Source organism: Mirounga angustirostris, unplaced genomic scaffold (assembly GCF_029215605.1).
Source record: "Mirounga angustirostris isolate CCGP_5_RB_7025 unplaced genomic scaffold, mMirAng1.0.hap1 SCAF_2, whole genome shotgun sequence".
Taxonomy (NCBI): domain Eukaryota; kingdom Metazoa; phylum Chordata; class Mammalia; order Carnivora; family Phocidae; genus Mirounga; species Mirounga angustirostris.
In genome coordinates, this window is record NW_026991710.1 from 188,252,779 (window position 1) to 188,275,326 (window position 22,548).

Sequence of the window (22,548 nt, forward strand, 5' to 3'; positions counted from 1 at the left end):
GTAGGTGAACTGTTTATGAACAGGGTCCTGTTATGGTTACTCTTTGCCACTTATTGATTCTGAATGAAAACCTGAATTAACAGCACTCCTCCAGCCCCCAGGGGACCTGACCCCAGTGAAAACTCACTCTTTTACCTATTTCTTCACCTTTTCAAGAGGAGTCTGCCTCTGAGCCATTAAAGGACAGACTTCCTGATGCCTGACTTTCCTGAGCCTCCCTGGGGTACCCCACACCCCGAGACACATTCCAGGCTTTCAGAAATATACACGAGAAGATTCATGTGCCAAACGGGTAGTGACTAGCAACTCCAACGCTCTCCCTGAGTTTTAAGCCTCCAAGTGGGTCAGATGGGATGTTTTTGGTATACTGAAATTTTCAGGCATTAGCCTACCGCCCTTCTACTGCAAAGAGTGGACTCAGGGCTGCAGTAGGCTCGCAAGCTGGAGCCCTCCCACGGCTAGGAGCAGAGACAGTGTAACCGAAAAGCGCTCCTGCGAGTCCTTACTGTTTCACGAAAGCTTCGTAGACCCCGCTGTCTCCAGCCACAGACTCATCGGACACAGCAGCCGACACACAGGCAGTCTTCTCCCCGAGCAGGTGGATTACTCTTCTTTTTGGTAATGACTTTTCCACATCTAGGGACGGGACAGTGAGCGTACTAATTAGGATTTATTATTAGGAAAAGTTAAGTATAAAAATACACACGTGGTTTGGTTATGAGAAATCCCAAAGTATTTGCATCTGGGGCATCGTGGATGTTACTATTGGAGTCAACAGATGTGGCCGATTCAAGGCACCAACACGTGACAGAGGTCCCTGGGATGCCAGCTATTTTGGTCATCATTTGAGAAAGAATACGGTTTCTCTCCGTCCTGAAAAACTTGAAGGGAAGGGATAAATGACACATTCCCATCGCTCCCTTGCTTCTCTCTGTCAGGGATTCACTGCAGTTACCATCCGCTCGGAGGCAAGGAGCGAGCTGCGTCCCTCAACTATTAAAGATATTTGCATAATAGAGAGCATCTACTACTCAATGGCGAGAAAGGTTTCCGCCTCCCTTGCTCTCCCCTTCTCTGTACACACCATATTCTACATCTCCTGTGCTATCACGTTAACAGAAGTTAAGAAAAAAAAGTCTTTGACTTACAGAATTCCTCACCAGCTAACACCATTAGAAAACAAAAACAAAAACAAAAACAACTTTGTGCTACTGAATCTTTAGCACCAATGACCACTTAACTTTTATCTCGAACTCATATTCATACACTGCATCCTGCGGTGAGCAAGGAGCATTCATTTAAAGCTGCGTTCCTAGGTAATAAGCTGCGAGCCTGTGGAGTTCTTTTATCCTCCAGCAAGTGAGCGGGGACCAGGATTGGTATGCATTTCGCCCCCCTTCTGAGTCGTGACTTTACATCTTGTTAAGATGTTTAAGTTTTAAGGCTTCAGATTACCCGATTGATTGCTGCATTTTCCCTTTTATTTCTGGCAGTGGGAATGCTTTTTCCTTGATGATGCAGTGCCTCTCTCCGCCCACCCCCCTTTGTGAGGGGTGAAGGTGATGACATGATTTATTGATTACCCCCAGGAATATCCACAGCGGCTGAAATTGACTTTGACAATGACAGAGACTGACTGGAAGGACTTCATAGTCATTCCAACACGGTCTCTGTCCTCCAGCGGGGACTGGGGCCGGAGAGTGGGATGTGCATAAAGGAAGTCGACTTTGCCTGTGGAAGATTCCAGAATCCTGAGGGAGACGAGCAGCGTCATGATCCCGGGACACCTGCCCCCCACGTGGCGGTCAGGCACCCCCGAATGGACTGAGTGCTGGTGATCTGACCTGAAGAGGATTAGTATTTACGGTTAAATATATGCTTTTAGGGCGCCTGGGTGGCTCAGTTGGTTAAGCGACTGCCTTCGGCTCAGGTCATGATCCTGGAGTCCCGGGATCGAGTCCCGCATCGGGCTCCCTGCTCGGCGGGGAGTTTGCTTCTCCCTCTGACCCTCCCCCCTCTCATGTGCTCTCTCTCAAATAAATAAATAAAATCTTTAAAAAAAAATATATATGCTTTTAGTTGTTTTCTCACATGGCATTCAGTACTCTTTCCAAATAAAGCTCTCGGGTATCATTCCTTTAGGGTGACTTTTTAATAGCAGCTGTCTAGTACAAGATGCATTTTAAAGGTAAAAGCTCTATCCTGGAAACTTTGGCAACACCGGGCTCTGGGCCGACTTCCCAGGCACAACAGCAGACCCAGTGGCAGGAGCAAGGCGAGACCCAGGCAAAGAAGCCCGCGGACCCAGGTGGGGTCGGACACCGGGAGATTCTCGCGCGGGTCCCCGTCCTCTGGCAGCTGGGCCCACTGACCAGCCCCTCCAAACTGACTGAGCGTTGACAAGGGGTCGCTGGAGAACACTCGCAATACACGAAGAATGAAAACAGCTTTGACATGTTCAAGATCCTTCAAGTCCAAAGCACAGAAGCATGGCAGAGAAAACACTCCAGTTTCTTCTCTTGCTTCTTCTTTTGTACTTTCATAAATTTCAGTGGTCGTGGTAGGAACCGGGCTTAGCACCGTCTGTATGGATTATCCGCATATGGTAGTACTAACGACATGAACAGAGAGCAGAGCACCAGGCACGATTAGAGGCTTTCGCTGTGTTCCAGCATCAATCCTCCCAGTACCCTGCGAAGTAGAGACTCGGCCGTTCCCATTTTGCAGCTGAGAAACAACAAGGCTGAGAGCTGGGGTAATGTGCTCGTGCTCGCTAGAACCAAGGTGAGGGTGCAGGATTGGCTGGCTCCAGGGGCAGAGAGCATCGCTCGGCTCCGCTGGGGGCGGAAGGGAGGCCTGACCGCTGGCTTCTGCTCACCTGGAGCCGCTAAGTAGACACCACCCCTCTGCTCATTTTCTCTGCCGTGGAGGATTTTGATGACACGTCACTTGGAGCTGTGGCCCCTTCTGGGCGGAGCCACACAGGCCACACTAATGTCTCCTGGCTCTCCAGGCTGGGGTGTCGGTCTTCAGGATCGGAAACCACACACACGGGATGGATTTGTCTCTCTCTCTTTTAAACATCGAAACTGGCCAATCAGTTAAGACTCCGAACTCTCCGGAGCAGAGATACAAAATAAGGAGGTTTCTCAAAGCAGCAGGAAAACACTTGTGAAGAGGCCTGGCCTCTTCTGTGTGGTGGACACACGGTGACGTGCGTAGATCTGAGCGGGGCTCCTGGGGACCGGCCCTGGAGCTTTTATTTCACATTTCGTTTCTGGCTAGCTCCGAAACAGACCATCGTCCTCAGACCACAACTACGGTCCTCTGCCAGCAAGGGTACTATCTTGTGCTCTTTATACAACCACTTCTAATACAGCGAAAGCTTCCGCCTTGCAAAGGGATACAGATAGTAAAAAAAACAACAACAAAAATGGAATGCGCCCTCTGTTTGTGTCTGGGCACACAACGGCAGCAGTGAGAGCCTGATCGAGGGCACACTTCCCCGGGTGCAGCTAGTAACGCGGCCAGAAGATGGCAGGGTACCACCACTACACGGGACCCGGCTTTCTCCAAATTCACCCTGCGCAGAAAGGGAGTGTCTGGCAAGAAACAGAAATCGTATTTGTATAGAATTCCCTGAGCAATCTAAACACTGAACCCTGGTACTAATTAGCTGGGATGCTAATGGGCTTGGCTTTAACCTGTTTTAGGCCAACTTTTAGAAGAAAGCCCTCTTCTTTTGCCTTGCTATTTCAGAGCCCGAATGTATTTGTATGAAGTGTGAAGTATGTTCATAAGACATGTCCCCAGTCAGCTGCCACCGTCCAGAGGGTTTCTGGACAAGAAGACAGACACTTCATGATTAAATCTAGTAAGCAGGGAAGGCGACTTTTATTTGATAAAGAAAAAAAGGTCTAGTTTCCAGGTATATCAATAAAAACTCCTTCTCCAATGAAGCCAAAATGAATAAGCAGCGCAGAGAGAAGGGGGTGGGTGGGTAGCACAGTTGTTTCTGTGGAAAAAGTAGCCCTCCCACCATTCTTCTTAAAATAATTAAGAGGGAGCAGAAAGAAGCAAAGGTCTCCGCTCACCTGCAGTTCCTTCATACAACGGCTCCCGGGCACATTCGCTGAGGTCTTTATCCTCTGAGAGAGACTGGGACACTCCTCCTGAATGAGAATCCAGCAAGATCTGACTCTCGCCGAGGCTGATGTCTGCAAAATGGCTACTCAATTCACAGTCTTCAAAGTCAGCAGTGAACCGATGGAGAGGGACATCGTGAGCAGACATGGGGAACGTGCCTTCTAGAACCAAGGGAGAGCCGGGAGGGGACAAGGAGGAGAGGGAGGACCGTGAGGACAGGGACGTCACAGACTTGGGGGCCTCAGTCCGTGGGGGCGTGTGGCCTGTGGCTGCAGCCGCCGCCCCACAGGGACTGCTCTGGCCAGGCTGCCTGGGGGACTTGGCCACTTCGTTTTCGTGGATGGTGGTGATGGGTCCAGAAGGAATGTAGCCGCCTTTCTCCTGTAGAAGGAGGTCCAGTTTGCACTGATAATCCGTGTCCACCTGGTCGCTCTGACTGGTGTAACAGAGCTCTCCGGAACTGAGGGAGCTGAGCGAGCCTCTGCTGGAAGTGTTCAGAGACCCCCGGCTGGAGGCCAGGGAGCCCAGGCTGCTCCCGGACGACATGGACAGGGTGCTGGCCGAGAGGCTGAGGGGAGAGGAGCACTCGCTGTGAAAACTGGGATGGTACAGAAAACCCAAGCACGATGCCCGCCACCTCCTCCTCCGGACCCCGGAGGGAAGGAACCCAGTGGCGCCAAACAACATAATGACTGCAGGAAAAAGAACCTGCTATTATTATACCACCTACTGCCATGTTGACTCATGGACACTTTCAACCTGGCTCTCCACATAGCAATTCTATTCTGACCAAAGATCGAGTCCCTTTTGCAGAAACCGAAACAAAGAGAATGATGAGTACCTATTGATAAATCTACCTGCACAGATATCCAGCAGCAAGTATGCAACTTAATAATACGGAAGGGGGAAAAATAGCATACACAGCACAGAGTATCAGTGTAGTTATTCTGGTTAAAGAATAAAGCTTTTAATTTTGAGAGAGAACAAAGGCAAGCTAATAAAGACAAAGAGGTTTCACACGGGACCGTCTCCCTCAGGGTGTGCGTACTGAAGGAGTGAACACGTAGCTAACTATTTTAAGGCAAATCTTTCTTCCTCCTCCCTTTTTAAAAGAAAGGGTGATCTGTAGAAATGTGTCATTTCCTAAGTATGTATTCATAGCTAAAATATATAAAGTATATCTTCTTCCCACAATATCTTCTGCCTATGACCTTGGGGTTCATGAAAAAAAAAATCTTGTAACTTTAAATTTGATCATCCAAGTTTTAATTGTACCAGCATAACTATTTTATTTACTTTTAAACAGTTGAAAATAAAGAGAAAAGTAATCCAGGATGAACCAAAACACGCCTGAATGTAGTCAAGAAAAACTTCTCCCTCAAGAACCAAGCAGGCTTACCTTTTAAGTTGTGAATGCAAATAAGTAGTTAATTTAGTAGTTTCTTCAAGTTTCTGTAGGAGCTCTTTCCTTCGCTCTTCCAATTTCAATCTAGAAAAAAGAAACAGAAACGAATTTATTTCCATGTAATTATAATAAAGCACAGAAACTGAAGGAAAAGATTCTTATTATATAAACATTATGTACCATGAGGGGGAAACCCAAGTGAATGCACGGGAGAGAAAACAGAACCACCAGCAAGAAGCAAAGTGGGCGGAACTGTCCATAGCCACGCCAAGTGAAGAGGAAGATCTATCCTCAATCAACATTACTGAGAATTTTTAAAAATCTGGTATTCTAAAATTTTCTTAAATGGGTAAAACAAAAAAACAAACAAACAAAAAACCCTTGTGCTCTCGTGAGGTAGGGAAAGACAGGAGGAAAACCACAAATCACTAACAAAGATTGCAGAATCCTTCTGCGGGCCTGGGATTTGGGCTTAAGTTACTAAAACACTTGACGGCAATAACAGAGAACTGTGAAAGACCGTCCGAAGTGCTGGAATTGACAAGGACTGCTCCCAACTGCCATTCAGTGACAAAAATTCCAATCTTACTTTGATGAGAATTTCAGCGATTAAGAAACAAATTAGTCCATATTGCCATTGTGAGCTCATTTGGGCTTAACGGTTTCAACAAGGAAAAGATACAAAAGTGATTTCCCTTCCTACTATACAGCACATCTCATTGCCCGCAACGATTATCGTGAAATTTCATCCACATTCAAGCGACCGAGTTTGTAAAGAAATTTTGAGTATCGGGAAACTGTGTATGTGAGTGAGTTATCTAAAAATATATCAAGCGTAAGGTCTATGTCACCTGAAGGTCTTTAGACATCCCTGGAATGAGCCCGTCCAGAGTGGTCAAGGACCGCAAAATGGGACCCAGAAAACCACTGTGGTTTCTGGTGGATTTGCTGCTACCGACCACGTGTCCTTAAACAAGTCACTTAGTCAAGGGGTCCCAGCGCTCTCATCTGCAAATTGGCGATTAAAATCCTACTGTGTCTGTCTGCTAGGGCTGTTAAAGGGATCAAATGGCGTGTGATATATGTGAAAGTGCTCTGCAGACATCAAAACAAAACTCCTTGTTCAAAGCCTCAGCATGCCTTACAAGGTGGGGATATAAAAATTAGCTATTTTTCTTTGGAGAAGAATAAAATTTCCCTAATTTCTAACCTCTTTGAAATGTATGTTTTAGGCAGTAAGGAAACATGCCCATATTTTATTTATAGCTATCCATCCTTTGATGTGTCACCAACACAATTTCATTATATGTTAAAATAAAAAAAGCAATTCTTGTCATTTTGTTTAGTACTTCAAAGCGTGATAAATTCTTAATTCCCAGCTTTCAAAGGTGTATTCTGAAAAGGAGTACAGTCCCTATTTTTTTTTTAATCTCTTAAATATAAACAAAAACTCAACATGGAAAAAAAATTAATACAATTTAGATGAACTGAATTAGAAGGTAAAGGTCTGGAGAAAGCCCCCAAATCTACCAAAATCCGTGTCTTCTGAAACAGGAGAAACATTTTTGAAGGAAGTTTTAAAACTAAATACTGCACAAATGAAGGCTTTTCTGGTGTGGTAAGGAGGCTTCAGTATGACATTAGTGTGTTTCATGCTGAAATTTAAAATCCAAAGCTTTCCCCATCTCGGTCACAAGCGATGGTCCTCATTCTGGCCTCCTCCAGCGGACTGCTAAGGCCCTCTTATGGCTTTGAACTGCTGAGACCTGGCTTCATGTTCTTGTTGGCATGCTCCCCAGTCAGATCCTAAGCTCCCAGAAGGCAATCACTAGCTTTTTCTCCCTCTTCCGCCCAGGCTGCCCTCCCAGCACTCCCTTGTGGCTGGTGGCCGGTGTCTCTAGATAACCCCTTCACTGGGAGAAGAATAACCAAGGCACTCAGGAGCCCTTCCAGTGGGGTGGCCTTCTTGGATCAAGCACCCCACTCCTATCTCTGATGTAATCACAGAAGCCAGAAGTCTTCCTCAGATTCCAGGTGTCCAAGAAGCATCCTCCCCAACTTCCTCTGGACCAGGGAGTAGAAGAAATTGCTCAGGTATCAGCCCCTTCAAGAGGGTGCATCTCTGTCTCTCCAAGCCCTTCTCCACGATGAGAAAGGATCTTCTCCACCCGGCCCCTAGAAGATTCCTCTCCTGCTGGTCCAACTGACCCACGCTATGCATTCATCTGCTCTTTGCAAGACAAGGGCAGCGCCTTCCCACTGTCTTCTCTCTGCCCTTGTGCCCTGAGAGAGAGAAGCACCTGCCCAGTCTCTCCTGATGAAGACCACCCAGAGCCTTCCACGTAGGGAAAATGTCATGTCATCTATAGAAGTAAGAAGTTCCTTTTCTGTTAAAAAATAAATGACACTCATACCCCGGGGCACTTACTGGCTTTAGATTTTTTTCAGAATCAGAGACAGAAACATTCATATATTATTAAGGAAAATTAAGACATCCAGGTAAGAAGTAAGACAAAACTCTCAAGATCTTTGTGAAAATACGGAGCACTGTTAAGATCTTATCAGCTACAGAAAAGCACAGAGGTTTTGGAATTTCAGTAGCTGTATGGAGAGAACATGGAAGATGTGTGAAAAGTCCCACACACAATGACAGTCTTCATTTGAGAGCCATCTGTCTTTGCTGATGGTCCCTCCCGGTGAGCATCTCCCTCTTCCTGAAGTGCTTCATGGCCCACGGTGGGAGCTTTGTCACTGCATTTGAGCGCTCGGCCCGGGGTGGGGCGGTGCTGGCCGCACACGGCTGGGGGACTCTGGGGTCATGCTCACTGGCTGAAATTCAGGTGAGCTTAGCTCCTTCTGAGCCCAACTCTCAGCACTGATTCAGAATCTTGCCTGAGGCCACCCCTGAAATAATGAGAAACCTGCCATGTAAATGGCAAATGGGACAATTTGGGGGAATGCAGAAGTGGTTTCTATGGCAGTTGGGTAGGTGCCAAGAGGAAACTGAAGGATTTAGAACTGGTGAAGCCCAATTTGTTTTATGGTGAAACAAAGTTTTACACAGTGAATCTTATTTCCCAGAAGTATCTCCCAGCACCACCTGCTTTAGGGCTGAGGAAGCAGTGTTGAGAGGTATTCTCTTGCTTGCTAAGCACCCTGTTTTAGTTCAACAGTAACAATACACAGAACAGAAACACTGTACATACACGAGGTGAGAAGAAATAATGAAGATCAAGAAAAGGTGAGAGAGTACAGAGGGGCAAAGTAAAACCACTGACAAGAACAACAAAACCCAAAGCCATACCATCTGTGTCTACTTGGAAAATAGACTCGGCGCTCCCTTCGGCAGGTGGCTCTGCTCTTTCGGACACGTGAGATGCTGGGTTTGCATCCAAGGAGAGCAGTGAGAAAACTTTAAGTTGCTCAAGCAAGAAAGTATTAGTCCTCTCAACCTTATACAACAACATAATGACAGGGATTTGGCTTCTGGCCACCAACATACGACAGATACAAAACACAATTATATACATGTCCCTTCTTGCTAACGTCTAGTTGTGGGAGACCGGGGCATGCAGGTATCGTAAGTTAGAGGGACATTCAAACTGTTTACTCCCCATCTGAGACAAACCCCATGGCTGGATCTCACTGAGGATGTAATTATTTTATATAAGTATTTTATAGCTCCTCTTCCTGATGGGTTCAAAACTACGGCTTCTGCCAGAATTTGGACAGTTATTATATGTATTATGCACAAACCAAAGTACAAAAGCCAGAGCCTAGGCACTTAGGAACAAACTGTATTTTTAACGTTACTTCATCAGTCATTTTTGAAGCTCTAGCCCTTAAAAAAAAACAAAACAAGACATCATGCCTGTAAAAGCTGATTAAACAAACACACATCTGTTCTCTCTCTCCCAGAACAAATCTAAAGGCTGTTTCTAGGCCCTTCCCAGATTCACACACTACAGAGAACAGCTGAAATGCACTCAGCGCGTTCCACACGTATGATTAGGTAACAGTAAGTGTGACACAAGGTACAGGTGTCCTTGCTGCTTTCTACATGGGCCACACAAAAGCTACTCATTTTGTCATGTTTGCTGGTGATTAGCAACCTTTTATCCTACAAATTTAAGATCTATAAACACAGACACGACATCAAGGTAATTCAGGAAAACAAGGAAATTCTGCCCTCTCTCCCTTACTTTTGGATCCTTCTGGTCTCTGTTGAGTGGATCGTGTCCCCCCCACCCCCCCACTGCCCCGCCAGCCTTGTTCACACCAGCCTTGAGGGTGAGCCTTCAGTCGGCACCACTAGACCAAGATGTCAGGGCAGCCAGGGCAGGTGGGCGATGAGAATGCTTTCAGATGGTAAAGGAACGTAGGCTGTAGAGGCTTTTCCTCCTGACTCTCGCGCCTGCTCTGTATGGCCACCGAGCTGTAGCTCTGCTTTACCTTGATCACCAGTTTCAAACTCACAAAAGTCAACTGTCCCCAGATGACTAAACTCAGGGTAGGCAAGTCCGCATGCTAACGCCTAACCAGCAACGTCCGAGGCTTTTCCTCCTACCATTCCCCGCACCACACTTCAAATGTTCTGATATTATGTAGACACACAGCCTTACACATTCATGGAGGACAAGGAATTAGAAGGCAAGAAGCCAAGAAGGTAAAAAAAAAAAAAAAAAGGCAATTAGATTATGGCTGGGTGTTTTAAACTTACTTCCAGTCACTTGACATTATACGGATGTGACCTTCCTTCCTGTCATCCTGGGACAGGCACCGCACCTGGACTGCTGGCCTACAGAATGGATGGGTGTGCAGGGGTCCCAGAGGGCTGCACGGGCTGTGGCTTGTGGCTGGGACAGGGGTGGAACCATACCCGCCAGCGAGGCCGGGATCCCAGGGCTCCCTCGCACACGCCTCCTTGGCCAACTGACACCCAGACGTTCCCCTGCTTGACCCTGCAGCTGACCTGCTTACAGAACTGGATTTTCTTGGGTTAAATGATCCATTCGCACCTTCCCCTGGAAAGATCACAAAACTGCGTCAGGTGTTTCCCTTTACATTTTCACCTGCTTCGCAGGAGGGGCTTGACTGACAAACAAAATCCCAGTGAACATTCTGTGACCTGTTAAGATATCAAAGGGAGCAAGCTGTCTTTTCCTTGTGAAACGAAAAGCAATAAACTTTTGCATTCTTGTGAGTCATAAACCTCCGAGTAGGAAGCTGCCGGGGCCGTAACAGTCCAGATAATCTTTCTTATCAGAGTGCAATAGTTTATAGCCACTGTTACCAGACTCAGTCAGCGATGGACTGCATTCCTGGTTTTATGTCCACATTCCTTACTTACTCAACATCTGTCACAGGCATTTTCGCCTTCCTAACGAACAGAAGAACTGATGCCGCAGACTATGAGGAGGGTGTGCTTTATTGCTCTACGGAAAGGAGGTCCCTTTGTGCCGGGTCTCCGTCCACCGGCAACAGATGCGACGGAGCTTTCCAAAGACCCGGGGGACCTGGCCTCCAGGCACAGCTCAGACTCCCGCGCACGGTCGGACGCGCCCTTGTCCCCAGGGAGGGAAACGAACCTCTCGGCCAGGGCTCGGCTCGGCGGACCCCTCGCGGACAGCAGCTCGTCCTCCAGCCGCCGCCTCTCGCCTTCCAGGCGCTCCAGTTCGTCTCGAGTGCGTTTCTGCGGGGTGACGAACTGAAGCTCTTTCAGAAGCTCTTCCTTCTCGTGGATCAGCATCAGCTTCTCCTTCTCGATATCCAGCGCCCCGGGCCACGTCTCGCTGTCCAGTTTCGACAGTTCAATTTTTAAGTTGGCCATACTACAAACAAAGCGGTAAGAGAGGGATGTGCACACTGAGAACTCTCAAGAAAGGGAGAACATGAACCAGGCGAAGTTGGGGGGCTGGATGCTTGCTGTCCTGACTTTACTCAGGGGTGACCGCCCCCCCCTCGGAGGCAGGGGAAGAGCAACAGCCCCGCCCTCCAGACCCTGGGCCCGACTTGACACCCGGCTCTCGTCCACTGCCTTTTCCTCACCTTTCCAACACCAGCAAGCACACCGCCTATCTGAAAAAAGGGTGAAGGTCAAAGTACACTGAAACTTAAAAAGCAGAGAGCTCTGGGAGCTGCGGGTGGCCACCCCGATGTGTGACTGCCTGTGGAGGGTGACAGGAGGGATACCTGGAGAGCTTCCGTTTTATTTATTTTTACTTTTAATTTTTTTAATAAAGATTTTATTTATTTATTTATTTATTAAGAAAGAGAGAGAGAACGCACAAGCAGGGGGAGCAGGAGAGGGAGAAGCAGACTCCCCGCTGAGCAGGGAGCCTGACACGGGGCTCGATCCCAGGACCCCGGGATCATGATTTGAGCCGAAGGCAGACGCTTAACTGACTGAGCCACCTAGGTGCCCCCGAAGGGCTTCCATTTTTAAAAAAATGAAGGTAAATGCTGTCTGACAGGATATTACTATAGATTTTGTTCCTCTGGGTAAAGACGCTGTCCCCCAGGAAAATCGTAGTCCCCAGTGTCGCATGGGCAGCAACTGGGACGTGAGCCAGTCAGGGAAGGGTGGGGGAAAAGAGAGAGCAGTGGCTCAGCCAAGCAGTATTACAACAAAGTCAATCCAGCACGTTCCACGTGGCCAAGGAAAAGGGAGCAGCCCTGCCCTCCCGGGCCTCCTCCACCAGAATCCTCCTGCAGCTAGCTGTGTGCTGTGAAATCAGTGTGTACCCGGTTTCCTGAGTGCTCTCTGAGCCAGCCCTGTAGGCGTGACTGCATGGACCCGGGCGCCCTCCGTCCACAGGAGCCGTCCAGTAGCACCTTCCCCAGCACGGACGGGCAGCCAGCACAGTGACTGCAGGTACTGGAGCGCGGGGGACAGGGACGGGAAGATGGGAGGAGGAGCAGGAAAGCCCCGCAGGGAGGAACGTCACCGGCTGCATCATTCTGCCTGACCTGGGAGTCCACCATGTCGCGAGCTTCCCGCTAAATGGTCAAGTTAACTTCTGGCGGAATGAGAACGTTCTGACCCGCCCCCGGGCCTCCGAACCAAACCACTTGCTCTGGGGCACTGTGAGCACTACCAGGATGGTTCACAAGGCAAATGGCACATGGCTGTTTTGACCATCAGCACCACATCAAGGCAAATTATGAACACAACTGATGTTGGCGCAGGGGATCGGTACGCCTATAAAAAAAAAAGTTGGATGATCCCTCTGGATACTGGTATAGCCCATACCACAATATGAAAAGTGGAAAGAGGGCATTTTATTTCCCTTTTTAATGGAAGAAGTTGTAGGACGGAAGAAAAAAGGTAAACAAAATAATGTTATTGGGACAAAGATGGAAGTATATCCACATTCTTGTGCCAGTTTCTTGTTTGAGTTAAAAAAAAAAAAAAAAATTGCCCTCCCTCACCAGCACTGCAGGTACAGTGTACTTCTGATTTCCACCCAGCGTCTGCACTCATGATAGATGTAACATCAGCTGTTCTTCAGCCAGAACCACAAAACCATACACAACTGTCTCAGTGTGCAAGAAAATTAATCATCAAAATGCTAACTAAGCATGGTATTATTAGCTTCATTAAGCACATAAAACAAAGGCTGGAGGAGAAAACAGGTTTCAGGGAAATACAACCCACCTCTTTACTTAGAATTGAAGAAGAGAACATTTTCAACAGATGCACAAACCTCGAGATTTACCTTCTCATCAGCCTTGCTAGTAACTTTAAAATAAAACCCCAAATAAGAACAGGACAGCGAAGCCACCCAATGGGAAAGAGCCAATATCTTAAGTTTTGATGCAACTGAATTAACAACTGAATTGGGAGCAACAACATAATGAAGGAAAGAAAGGCATCTATTACTTGTGGGATCAGGCGTTAGGTGGGTCTTGGATTTTATTTGGAAAGGGCACACCAAATCTGGGGAAGAAGATATGATGAAGGTTTCCAGGTACATCTAGGAAGATGGAATAAGCTGTTAGCAGCCAGAGTAAAGTGAAAGCTCAAGCTGATCCAAGGGAAGCCAAGTTGAGCCCCAAAGAACTCAGGGGCACGAGGCCTTGTTCTCCAAAATTAATTCTGAGTTATGGCCATTCTCCTTCAGAATGCCAGACATAGATCCTGGGCTTTGTTTACAGTAGAACCCAGGAGCTGTGGCCGCTTTTGGGTTGGTATGCTCACAGCCAGAGGGCCACAAAACCACAAAGCAGTCCTCAATCCTTATGGTGGGTAAGGCATTTGCCTGGGCTCCGAGAAGTAGCCAATAAAGTATATAAAATGTTTTATAACCTCAAGAAATGTATAATCTACCCAGGAAAACTTATAGGCATTGAAATTAGCTGAGTGAAATGTTATTCACAGAAACTGACTTGCTCAAGCACACACGGTTAGTAATTTGTAGAACAAAGCTTATGAGTTTTGTTTTTTTTTCAGTCATCAAAGAACTAAGTAATATTAGTAACAGAGGTTACAAAGAGGCAAATATTGTATTTAGGCAAATCAAATAATTGCTATGTTAAAGCCAGATAACCTCCAAGAACCTTGGCTAATTACTTTTAAATAATCCTCATCACCAGTAACAATGGGTATACTTTATTATCTATCTGATGGTCTTATGATAGCAAACTCTGACATTCTAGCAGGTTCTCAGCTGAGTTTTCCATGTTCTCAAGGAGGAACATGATAAATTTCTCTGTCGCCTACAGGGTGGTACTGCAGTTTTTTTTCCCCCAATGCCTTCCTAAATAATAAATCAAAAGCATTTTTAAACTCTAAAAAGGAAAATAATGAAATCAAATAGATCAGTATGACCCTCTCCCTCAAAATGAGCAAGGTGTCCATATTATGAAAACTAGTTGAGCCTGTCTACTGGATGAGGAGGGAGAAGTCTCCTGAGGCTTCCCCAAGCAGAGTCACAAGGTGAGGAAAATAAAGCACAGGGTTCTAAGGGTCTAGAGGATAAACGAGAGAAATAAGGATCTTTCCTCCTTTGCCCTAAAGTCAGTTGCCAGAACAGATAGCTCGGCATCTTCAAGGATGTTGGCGGGAAATCCTCCCCTCAAAGCAAAGGAATTCCAGTTATTTACCTCAGAGGTCCTCGGCCTCTAAGTCCTGTACCCAAGTCACTGCACCATGATTCTACCTGAGAAACCGATCTTCCCGCTTCTACTTGTGAGTAAGTACTGGACAAGCTCAAAGCTTCCTTCTTCCAGAAGGGAAGGGGGCAATTTCATGCCCACACTTCTCATTAATTCTCCCTGTCCTTCAACTGTGGGCAGGGGGGAGAAGCTGAGCTGAGAGGGGGGTCTGCAACCCTTACATCTAAAAACCTGCAAGAGTAACCTTGGTAGGAAGATGTTGGGAAGCACCCAGCAGATGTCACTATAGGAGTAAAGATTAATTCTGGGAAAGAAAATACCGTTTGAGCCCACTGACCACCGAACACAGAATAGCTCCCCTGCTGTTACCTTCTTTTGGCTTCTTCATATTGTAGGCTCAGCCTGACCTTTTCAGCTAAATTTGATCTACTTCTCACTCCGATCTGGTAAAAAACAAAAGGGAAAGAAGTCAATTAACTCTGCTAATGAATGAAGGTAAACTGCTTTTGCTTCTAGGAAGCACAAGTAATTGGAAAACTAAAGAAGATGGTCTTGAAATTGGGAACACCAGTTTAAAAAGGCACTTACTTTCTAGTCTCAGTAGGGGCAAAACATTTCTTTTTAATTCAAGCTTGTCTGTTTTTCAAAGACTTTAACATCATTTTCTCCACACATTAAATTCAAGATAAAAAGTATTATGTCAAGGTTTCTGGTATCTTAAAGAGTTTACGAAGGGTGTACAGGTCAATAAAATTTATGAACTGAAACTAATTTCCTTGTCTCCATGAACCCAAATTTCCATCACTTAGCTTCTGAATGCAAAGAACATAAACTAAATAACTTCAAAAACCAATTTTTCAAACAGGTAGGTCCTATTGTTGATCTCTACCTGTTTTATTTTCATAGCGCAGAATTCAAAGAAGCAATAGGGAATATGAAAATAACTGGGACTGGACTAGAAAACAGTATTTGCTAAATGGCGCCCCAAAGGAGAGAATGCAAAACAATTAACAGTAGTCAAACCACTGTTAAATATTTTCAAATGCTAGGCATAAGCCACAAATCAAACGTTTTAATATAAACAAACTTTGATCTACAAAAAAAAATTTTAAGGCGTGTTTTTTTGTTTCTCATTAGCCTCAATGTTTAACTGAAAAGATCTGAATTTCGAAGACCTTAAATGTAATAGGAAAAACTTAAATTTTCATGCACCTCTAACCTTTCAATAACGTCTCCAAATAAATATGGTCTGAGAAAGTTTGAACAAAGCCGTTCATATGGACAGATCCTGATATGCTTGGCACCCAGACAGAAAAGATAAGGCTCTGATTTTTTAAAACCAATCTAGGAGTAGGAAATATTGAATCCACACAGCTGCAGTGCAAACCACCTCACTCGCTCCTGTCCCACTTGCCATCCGTACTGTAGATCAGGCTCGTCAAGGACAGCACTGGGGACAACCCTGCCACGTGGATACTTACATCTCCAGAAATGCTTGTCTGTGACCCAGCGTCAAGGGTCTGTCTGGACAGAGATAAACGGGAGTTCACAGGACTGGATCTCAAGTCTGGCTCGGATGTGCCAATGCTCTGATCCAAATGGAACCGCTCCTGCAGCTTAGCAAGACTCTGTTGAGGAAACACAAAGTCCTACATAGAGCTTAACAAGTAAGATGAAAAACTTCCCCAGCAAGTAAACTCAAACTGAAAGACAGGATCGCCATAGAAAAACGACTTTATTTTAACAGGAACTTATCATTTTAAATTACTGAAAAAATAAGGTGAGAATATGATTTTGTATATACACACGTGTGACTTTGGAAGTATGTGAGATCATAATAAACGGGTTATCTTACCTTCCCCAAGAGAGCATGGCAATTATTCACACTGTGCATAATGGCATCTTTATATGTAATACATGCATTTCTTGTTTTTAAAATGTCATTGAAAAGAGCTCTCTTTTAAAAAGACTCATTTCAACTACTCACTTCATGCAGCAGAAATTATGGAAACATGGAATACCTACAATGCAAACTCATTGTAGAATCTAGCAAGCAAACTTCCTACTTAGCAGACTTCTATAATCATGCCACTCTACATCGGGATGGAACCAAAGGGATTATCTGCTCCCGCTAACGTCAGAGATGAAGAGACCGAGGGCCAGGAGTTGCAGTCCTGGCGGCTGATCCCAAGCCTGTCCTTACGCCGACTGCGTGGTACTGCCAGAGGGATAATGTCTGGTTTTGTAAAGTGAATGGGCCTGCGGTTGGCACCCACACCTAATAAACGGAGCTTACTTTATTTTATTTATTTTTAAAGATTTTATTTATTTATTTGACAGAGAGAAAGAGAGAGAGCACAAGCAGAGGGAGAAGGAGGCTCCCTGCTCAGCAGAGAGCCCGACATGGAGGCTCAATCCCAGGACCCTGGGATCATAACCGGAGCTGAAGGCAGATGCTTAACCGACTGAGCCACCCAGGTGTCCTGAACTGAGCTTACTTTAAAGAGAGGATGTGAGCAAGTGAAAGTATTAAAAAGGAGAAAGATCTTAGCTACACTGCTATCAACCCTCCCCCTCATAAAACACTAATAAAAATGGTAAGAAACTCATTATTACTAACTTTAAGAAAAGCCAGGATTTAATCCTGACATTTACGATTCTTAGGATAAAAAATGAGAAATGTTCCCCCAAATTAGAAATCTCAGAGATCTGATTTGTGCCTTTTATCTAACCTTCTTTATTTTCTTTCAAAGGAATATTTATGCAAAATATATGTACAAGAGGGATAAAACTCAAGCAGTCACATCAAATAACAGACTACAGAAAAGAACAAAGAAACCTTTTAGTGACTTTGGGCAAGTCTTTTCTATTTTTTCATTAGTAGAGAGAAAAGATTAGTATTTTTCAAATCTGTCTGTGCCGACCATGCACCTCCATCAATTTAGTAGGTCATGACTAGCATGTTTTTTGATGAAAAAGAAGAGACTAGAAAATTAATTCGGACCACGTTACCAGTATTAAGAGTATTAAGAAAGAAGTATTAAGAAATACGGTATGTATGTGTCCAAACATGAAGACATTTTTGTGTGACTGGGTTGTCATTAGAATATATCTCTTACTGTGGGTCATGGTCAAAGAGCTCTGAAAGTCACAGAAATTGCCCACCTAGTGTCCTTCTCAGCTCTACTGTTGATTGCCCTATCTACTAATTAATTGTTTTCTATGCTTTAGTAATTGAAAAGGAATCTAATCTTTTAATTTAATCTGGTCTGTGCATAAATCCAAATTTCTTCTTTACAGGAACAATCAAAGATAACCTAAAATTGCTGAATTATAAAGTTCCAATGTAAATTTGCTCAGGTTCTATTAACTTTTTCCAAAGGATTTATGGTGTGCATTTGAGGAATTACTGATTTAATCATCAGCCTCAGGATCTTGGTGGAACAAAATAAAAATACATCCAAATAAAGTCTTCTGTGTTCCACATATATATTTAAAACACCATATTCTGGAGCAAGACTGCCTAGGTCTGAACCAAAGTCCTACCACTTATGAGCTGTGTGACTTTGAGGAAGTCACTTAATTTTTGTGTACTGCAATTTCCTGTCTGTAAGTGAGAATAATACATGCCCATCTCTAGGGTTGTTGTCAGAATTAAATGAACTACTTTCATGCAAGGCAGGGAGAAGACTGCCCAGCACAGTCAGTGCTTATAAGGACTTCCTATTAATACTATAATCTTCTCTATTTGATCGCTTCTTGCAAGTTATTTCAAAATTCCCTAAATGCACAATTATAAGTGTTTAAGAATATATACCTATATTCAGTTGACATTTTGAAAACTGACATGAAGTAGTTGAATATAGTATTTAAAGGCAGAGTTTCTACTAAGAATGCAAACAGCCACTGGCTCTAACATTCTCCTCAAGACACAGACTAAATCCTTACTCAGAGCTCCAAATATCTGAAATACAAAGAATTCTCAGGCCTTGTGATAATTATGGGATGGAGGGAAGGTAAGAGGAGGAAGAGACACACTCTTCAGAAAAAAAAAAGAAGACCCAATCCGACTAAACTTACTGAATATAGATATTTAAAAAGCAGGATACTGATCACTGAATGGTTGTTTCCTTTGCACACAAGGCTGGATCCCTGGGAGCCAAGTCCCCTGGGCTAAGAACCGGACAGGTGTAACAAGGGGATCTTCTACCATTAGCAACTTTCCTGGGATGACTAGATGGGTATCCCGCAGCTGGGTCAACACTCCCCATCTCTAGATAGCACCTCAGAGTCACAAGGGGTAGGGAAAAGCTCTTCTAAGCTCCTCATATACCCTCCCCGCACTCCTCAAGGCATATCCTTTACTCACTGATGACCCGTGACATGCCCTTTCTGCATCCTGGGCTGAGGATCGTGGTTTAGACAACCCTGCTTATCTGGGTTCCACACGAAGTTTTAGTGAGTTGCAGGTGCACCAAAATGCTCATCTCATATGGGCTCCAGGATCCACCACCTCCTGTCTCAAAGGCCATCCAAGGCCTGCCTTCAAATAAGCATAGCAGAACCTCGGAACCCACCTGTTTACCTCCAACGCAGCCCGTGGCCTCAGTGCCTAGAACAAAGTCTGAATGAGGCAGTGGGAGAAAGGGCCATCCAGACTCTGACGGAGAACTTCTGCCTCAAGGCGAGTTTCTGGGGCCCCAGCCGGTAGGTGTCTGACTTAACAAAATGTTTCACAACATACCTGCATCAGATCTTGCTTTTCTTTTTCTCCTGAGCTAATAGCCTTTCTGATCGATTTCAGTTCAGTTAGAATGGCTTTGGCTTCACTAAGTTCATAGCCACTCTGGCCTCCAGACATTTTTTTATCTATTCTGTTAAAAGAAAAAAAAAAAGAAAAGAGAAAAACGTCAAAGAGTGTTGACAGAATACAAATTAAGCCAACAGTATAGGAACTGGTTTTCGCATTGTTGGAGTGTTGGAGTTGGCTGATGATTCTGTTACTTGCCTTCTGATACATACCAGTATCATCCTTTCAAGCGGATCGTTCCTCCCGCTTTCTCTTCCAACCACTTCTAGCTCACACTCTCCCATCCCCTACCTCATGCCCCATACCTTCCTCATCACTTTCAGGCTCAGTCATTTTGTCTTCAGTTGGTTTGGGTGACCCCACCATGGGCCGAATTCAAAATCCTCACGCTAAGCCCGACCTCCACCCTGAGAAAGGTTAAGGCTTCGGGGAAAGGATTTAGCAGGACAGAAGTGCCAATAAACTGGACAACTACAGGAAGTTCGGAATTCCTCACCGTTGCCTAATTTTACATATGCCGTAACGTCTGTGCCAAACCAAGCACAGTGCCTGCGGGCTGACGGGCCTTTCTGAAATGCGAGTGATTATTATTTATACTAGTGAGGATCCTACAATATTTGGATCGTGTGTGGTTAGTTTCTTGTTTCTTTTCAAATATATGAAAAGTACTTGTTCTGTTTTTATGACAGGAGTTGACATCAAACTGCTTGCCTTGCTGACGAATTCAAATTTAGGAATACAGCAGAAGGGTAGATGTATTCATCTGTCAACTAACGTTGAATACAAAGCTCTTCAAGGAGCTCATTTATCGCACCCCCCAGATCTGCTCACCAAATCGTCCTTACAGTTCGCTTGGTCACCCTATGTCAGAGGATTTCAAGTAACCTAACTCTTTGTGCATGAAGGGCCCAACCAAGTTACCGAACTCTTTAAAAAAAAAAAAAAATGGTTTAACATTAGTGTCCTCACTCTCACTCTCCTGATTCTCTCCAACCACTGATGCTGCCCAGGATTCATTCTGAATACAACTTGGGGTTCCCTTGAAGGACATACAGCTATACCTCTGCCCCATCGGCCATCGACTCTCACTCTTGGACAAAGTCTTAGTCTTATCCACAGAGAAATGGCACCTATGAAACCACAGAGAACTGGCTCTGAGCTCATTTGGTTTAAAACATTTAATGATTTATATTTATTTCAATGTGAGGGGTATAATCTGAAAACAAAACCAAAAAGAACCCACCAACAATGCCATCTTATTCATTCTTCCAAACAAAGTTTACTCAAGCAAGTACAGTTGGCAGATAACATATTTCCCCAAGTACTATTTTAGAAAATATTTTATTGTTGCTGAACAAAGTCTTAACCTAAGAAAATAAAAGGAATTTCATCATAAGGTTATTTGATAATAAAAGTACAACTAACGAAGTCACTGAATTAAGCAGGTGCGAGCACACGCACACAGTGTTTAGGGCAGGAAGGGACCCTAGAGATCACACTTCCTCTAAGTGAAAAAGCAAAACGGGAAGGTTTACGCAACTTTAGCCCCTAACATGTATAAACACTTCGCTAGTAGGGGGACAATCCTCAAAATGACAGATTCAGGATCAGGGCTCTTATGTCTATTACACTTTGAATATTTGATAAAAAGCTCAGGCGGTACTTCGAATATTGGTTAATTCCATTTATTTGGGAAGGGATTTATCACTGAAATTGTTGGCTCCCTTAAGTATTATATCTACCAACCTAGTTGAGGCAAAAGGCTTATTTTAATTAAAAAAAAAAATCTGTGAGATTTCATGAAATAGCTATTAACACAGGACTCTCAAACTGTGTCAAAGTGAATTTCTAAAGCCCAAGTGATTTCTTCCTATTTGTGTAAAACCTTCAGAATCTAACAGTTAAATTTTTAAGTCAGAAATCAACTTCAACATTAGAAAACAAAAAAAGTAGGTAAGCTGTTTTCAGAAATCAACTTTAACACTTAAAAATAAAGGCAGGACTACGTCAAGACTGTTCATTTACATTTCAGAGAGCTTTAAAACTAGATAAAAATGTCCTGGCTGCCCACTGCTCAGTTGGGTGCTCAACATGACAAGGACAAGCCAGGTCAGCTCAGCGCCCACCCCCACTCCATCCCCACCGGGGAGCCCTTCTGCTCTTTCTCTCCGACTCCCTTCTGCCTTCTCTGAGCACCTCTGTTTTCCTCTACCTATTGCTTTTCCCTTTATCTCCACGTTTCTCCTTTTCTCCTCAACTCTTCATCTCCCATCTTTTCTCTCTTTTTTTGACCCCAACTGACCATAAGTTAAAGTCAAACAAAATCAAACAAAATATTCGCGTTAATTGCTGATTTTTAAAACAAAGTACTGTGTTTTTTGTTCTTAATTTGAGGAATACAATTTTATATTCTTCCCTAAAAAAATTTTTTTAAAAGTTTGTTTGGGTTTTTTTTGGGGGGGGTAGGGTGGGGATTCTGAGTACCATATTATTAATTTCCCCTATATCTTGGTCTCTTCCGAAAGAGAAGAGGTTCCCATTTGCAAGCCTTCCCTGGAGAATATGTGCCCCTGGAGCCAGATTTTCATAGGCTAGGTATACATTTTTGGCTGGCCGAGTGCTTCACTTCTCATTTTCCACTTTTGAGTGAATGCCGAAGGTGGCAAAGTAGAAATGTCTTCCTGGTGGTATCTGTCTACACATAAGCTATGCTACGGCCTAGGCCAAAGTCAACTCTGGGACCACAGACTGAAATGAATAATGCAGAGAATAAAACTATATTCATTCATCCAGCATAAACTCGTGTACTCAGTAAAATGAAAGCCTGAGTTCAAATTACATTATAGCTCCAGATTTGGCAAAAATAGTCCATTCTATTGTGAATAAATGAAAAGCTATAAAAGCCTGCATGGGATTCTATTTAAATCTTTTCCTGAAATATATTTTCTGTCAAAACCCCAAGGAAAAGTCCCTTTATAGTATCAGGAGTGTGGTGTTTTGAAAAGTATGGTCTCTGGGTTCAATCATTGTTCAATGTTCTAGTAGTATGGTGGTTAACATTTGAATGAAA

The 22,548-nt window shown here is 44.5% G+C and overlaps 1 protein-coding gene across 1 annotated transcript in view; it reads right to left on the reverse strand.

Moving 5' to 3' along the window:
• The window catches only part of WWC2 (WW and C2 domain containing 2), a 202,246-nt gene that overhangs the window by 44,938 nt on the left and 134,760 nt on the right, over positions 1-22,548 (reverse strand). The window contains exons 6-12 of the mRNA XM_064585704.1: positions 19,413-19,542; positions 16,150-16,296; positions 15,038-15,111; positions 11,140-11,382; positions 5,546-5,635; positions 4,095-4,714; positions 507-636 (exon numbers count right to left, since the gene is read on the reverse strand). Coding sequence (XP_064441774.1) covers positions 507-636; positions 4,095-4,714; positions 5,546-5,635; positions 11,140-11,382; positions 15,038-15,111; positions 16,150-16,296; positions 19,413-19,542 — 1,434 coding nt within the window. The remainder of the gene's footprint in view (positions 1-506; positions 637-4,094; positions 4,715-5,545; positions 5,636-11,139; positions 11,383-15,037; positions 15,112-16,149; positions 16,297-19,412; positions 19,543-22,548) is intronic.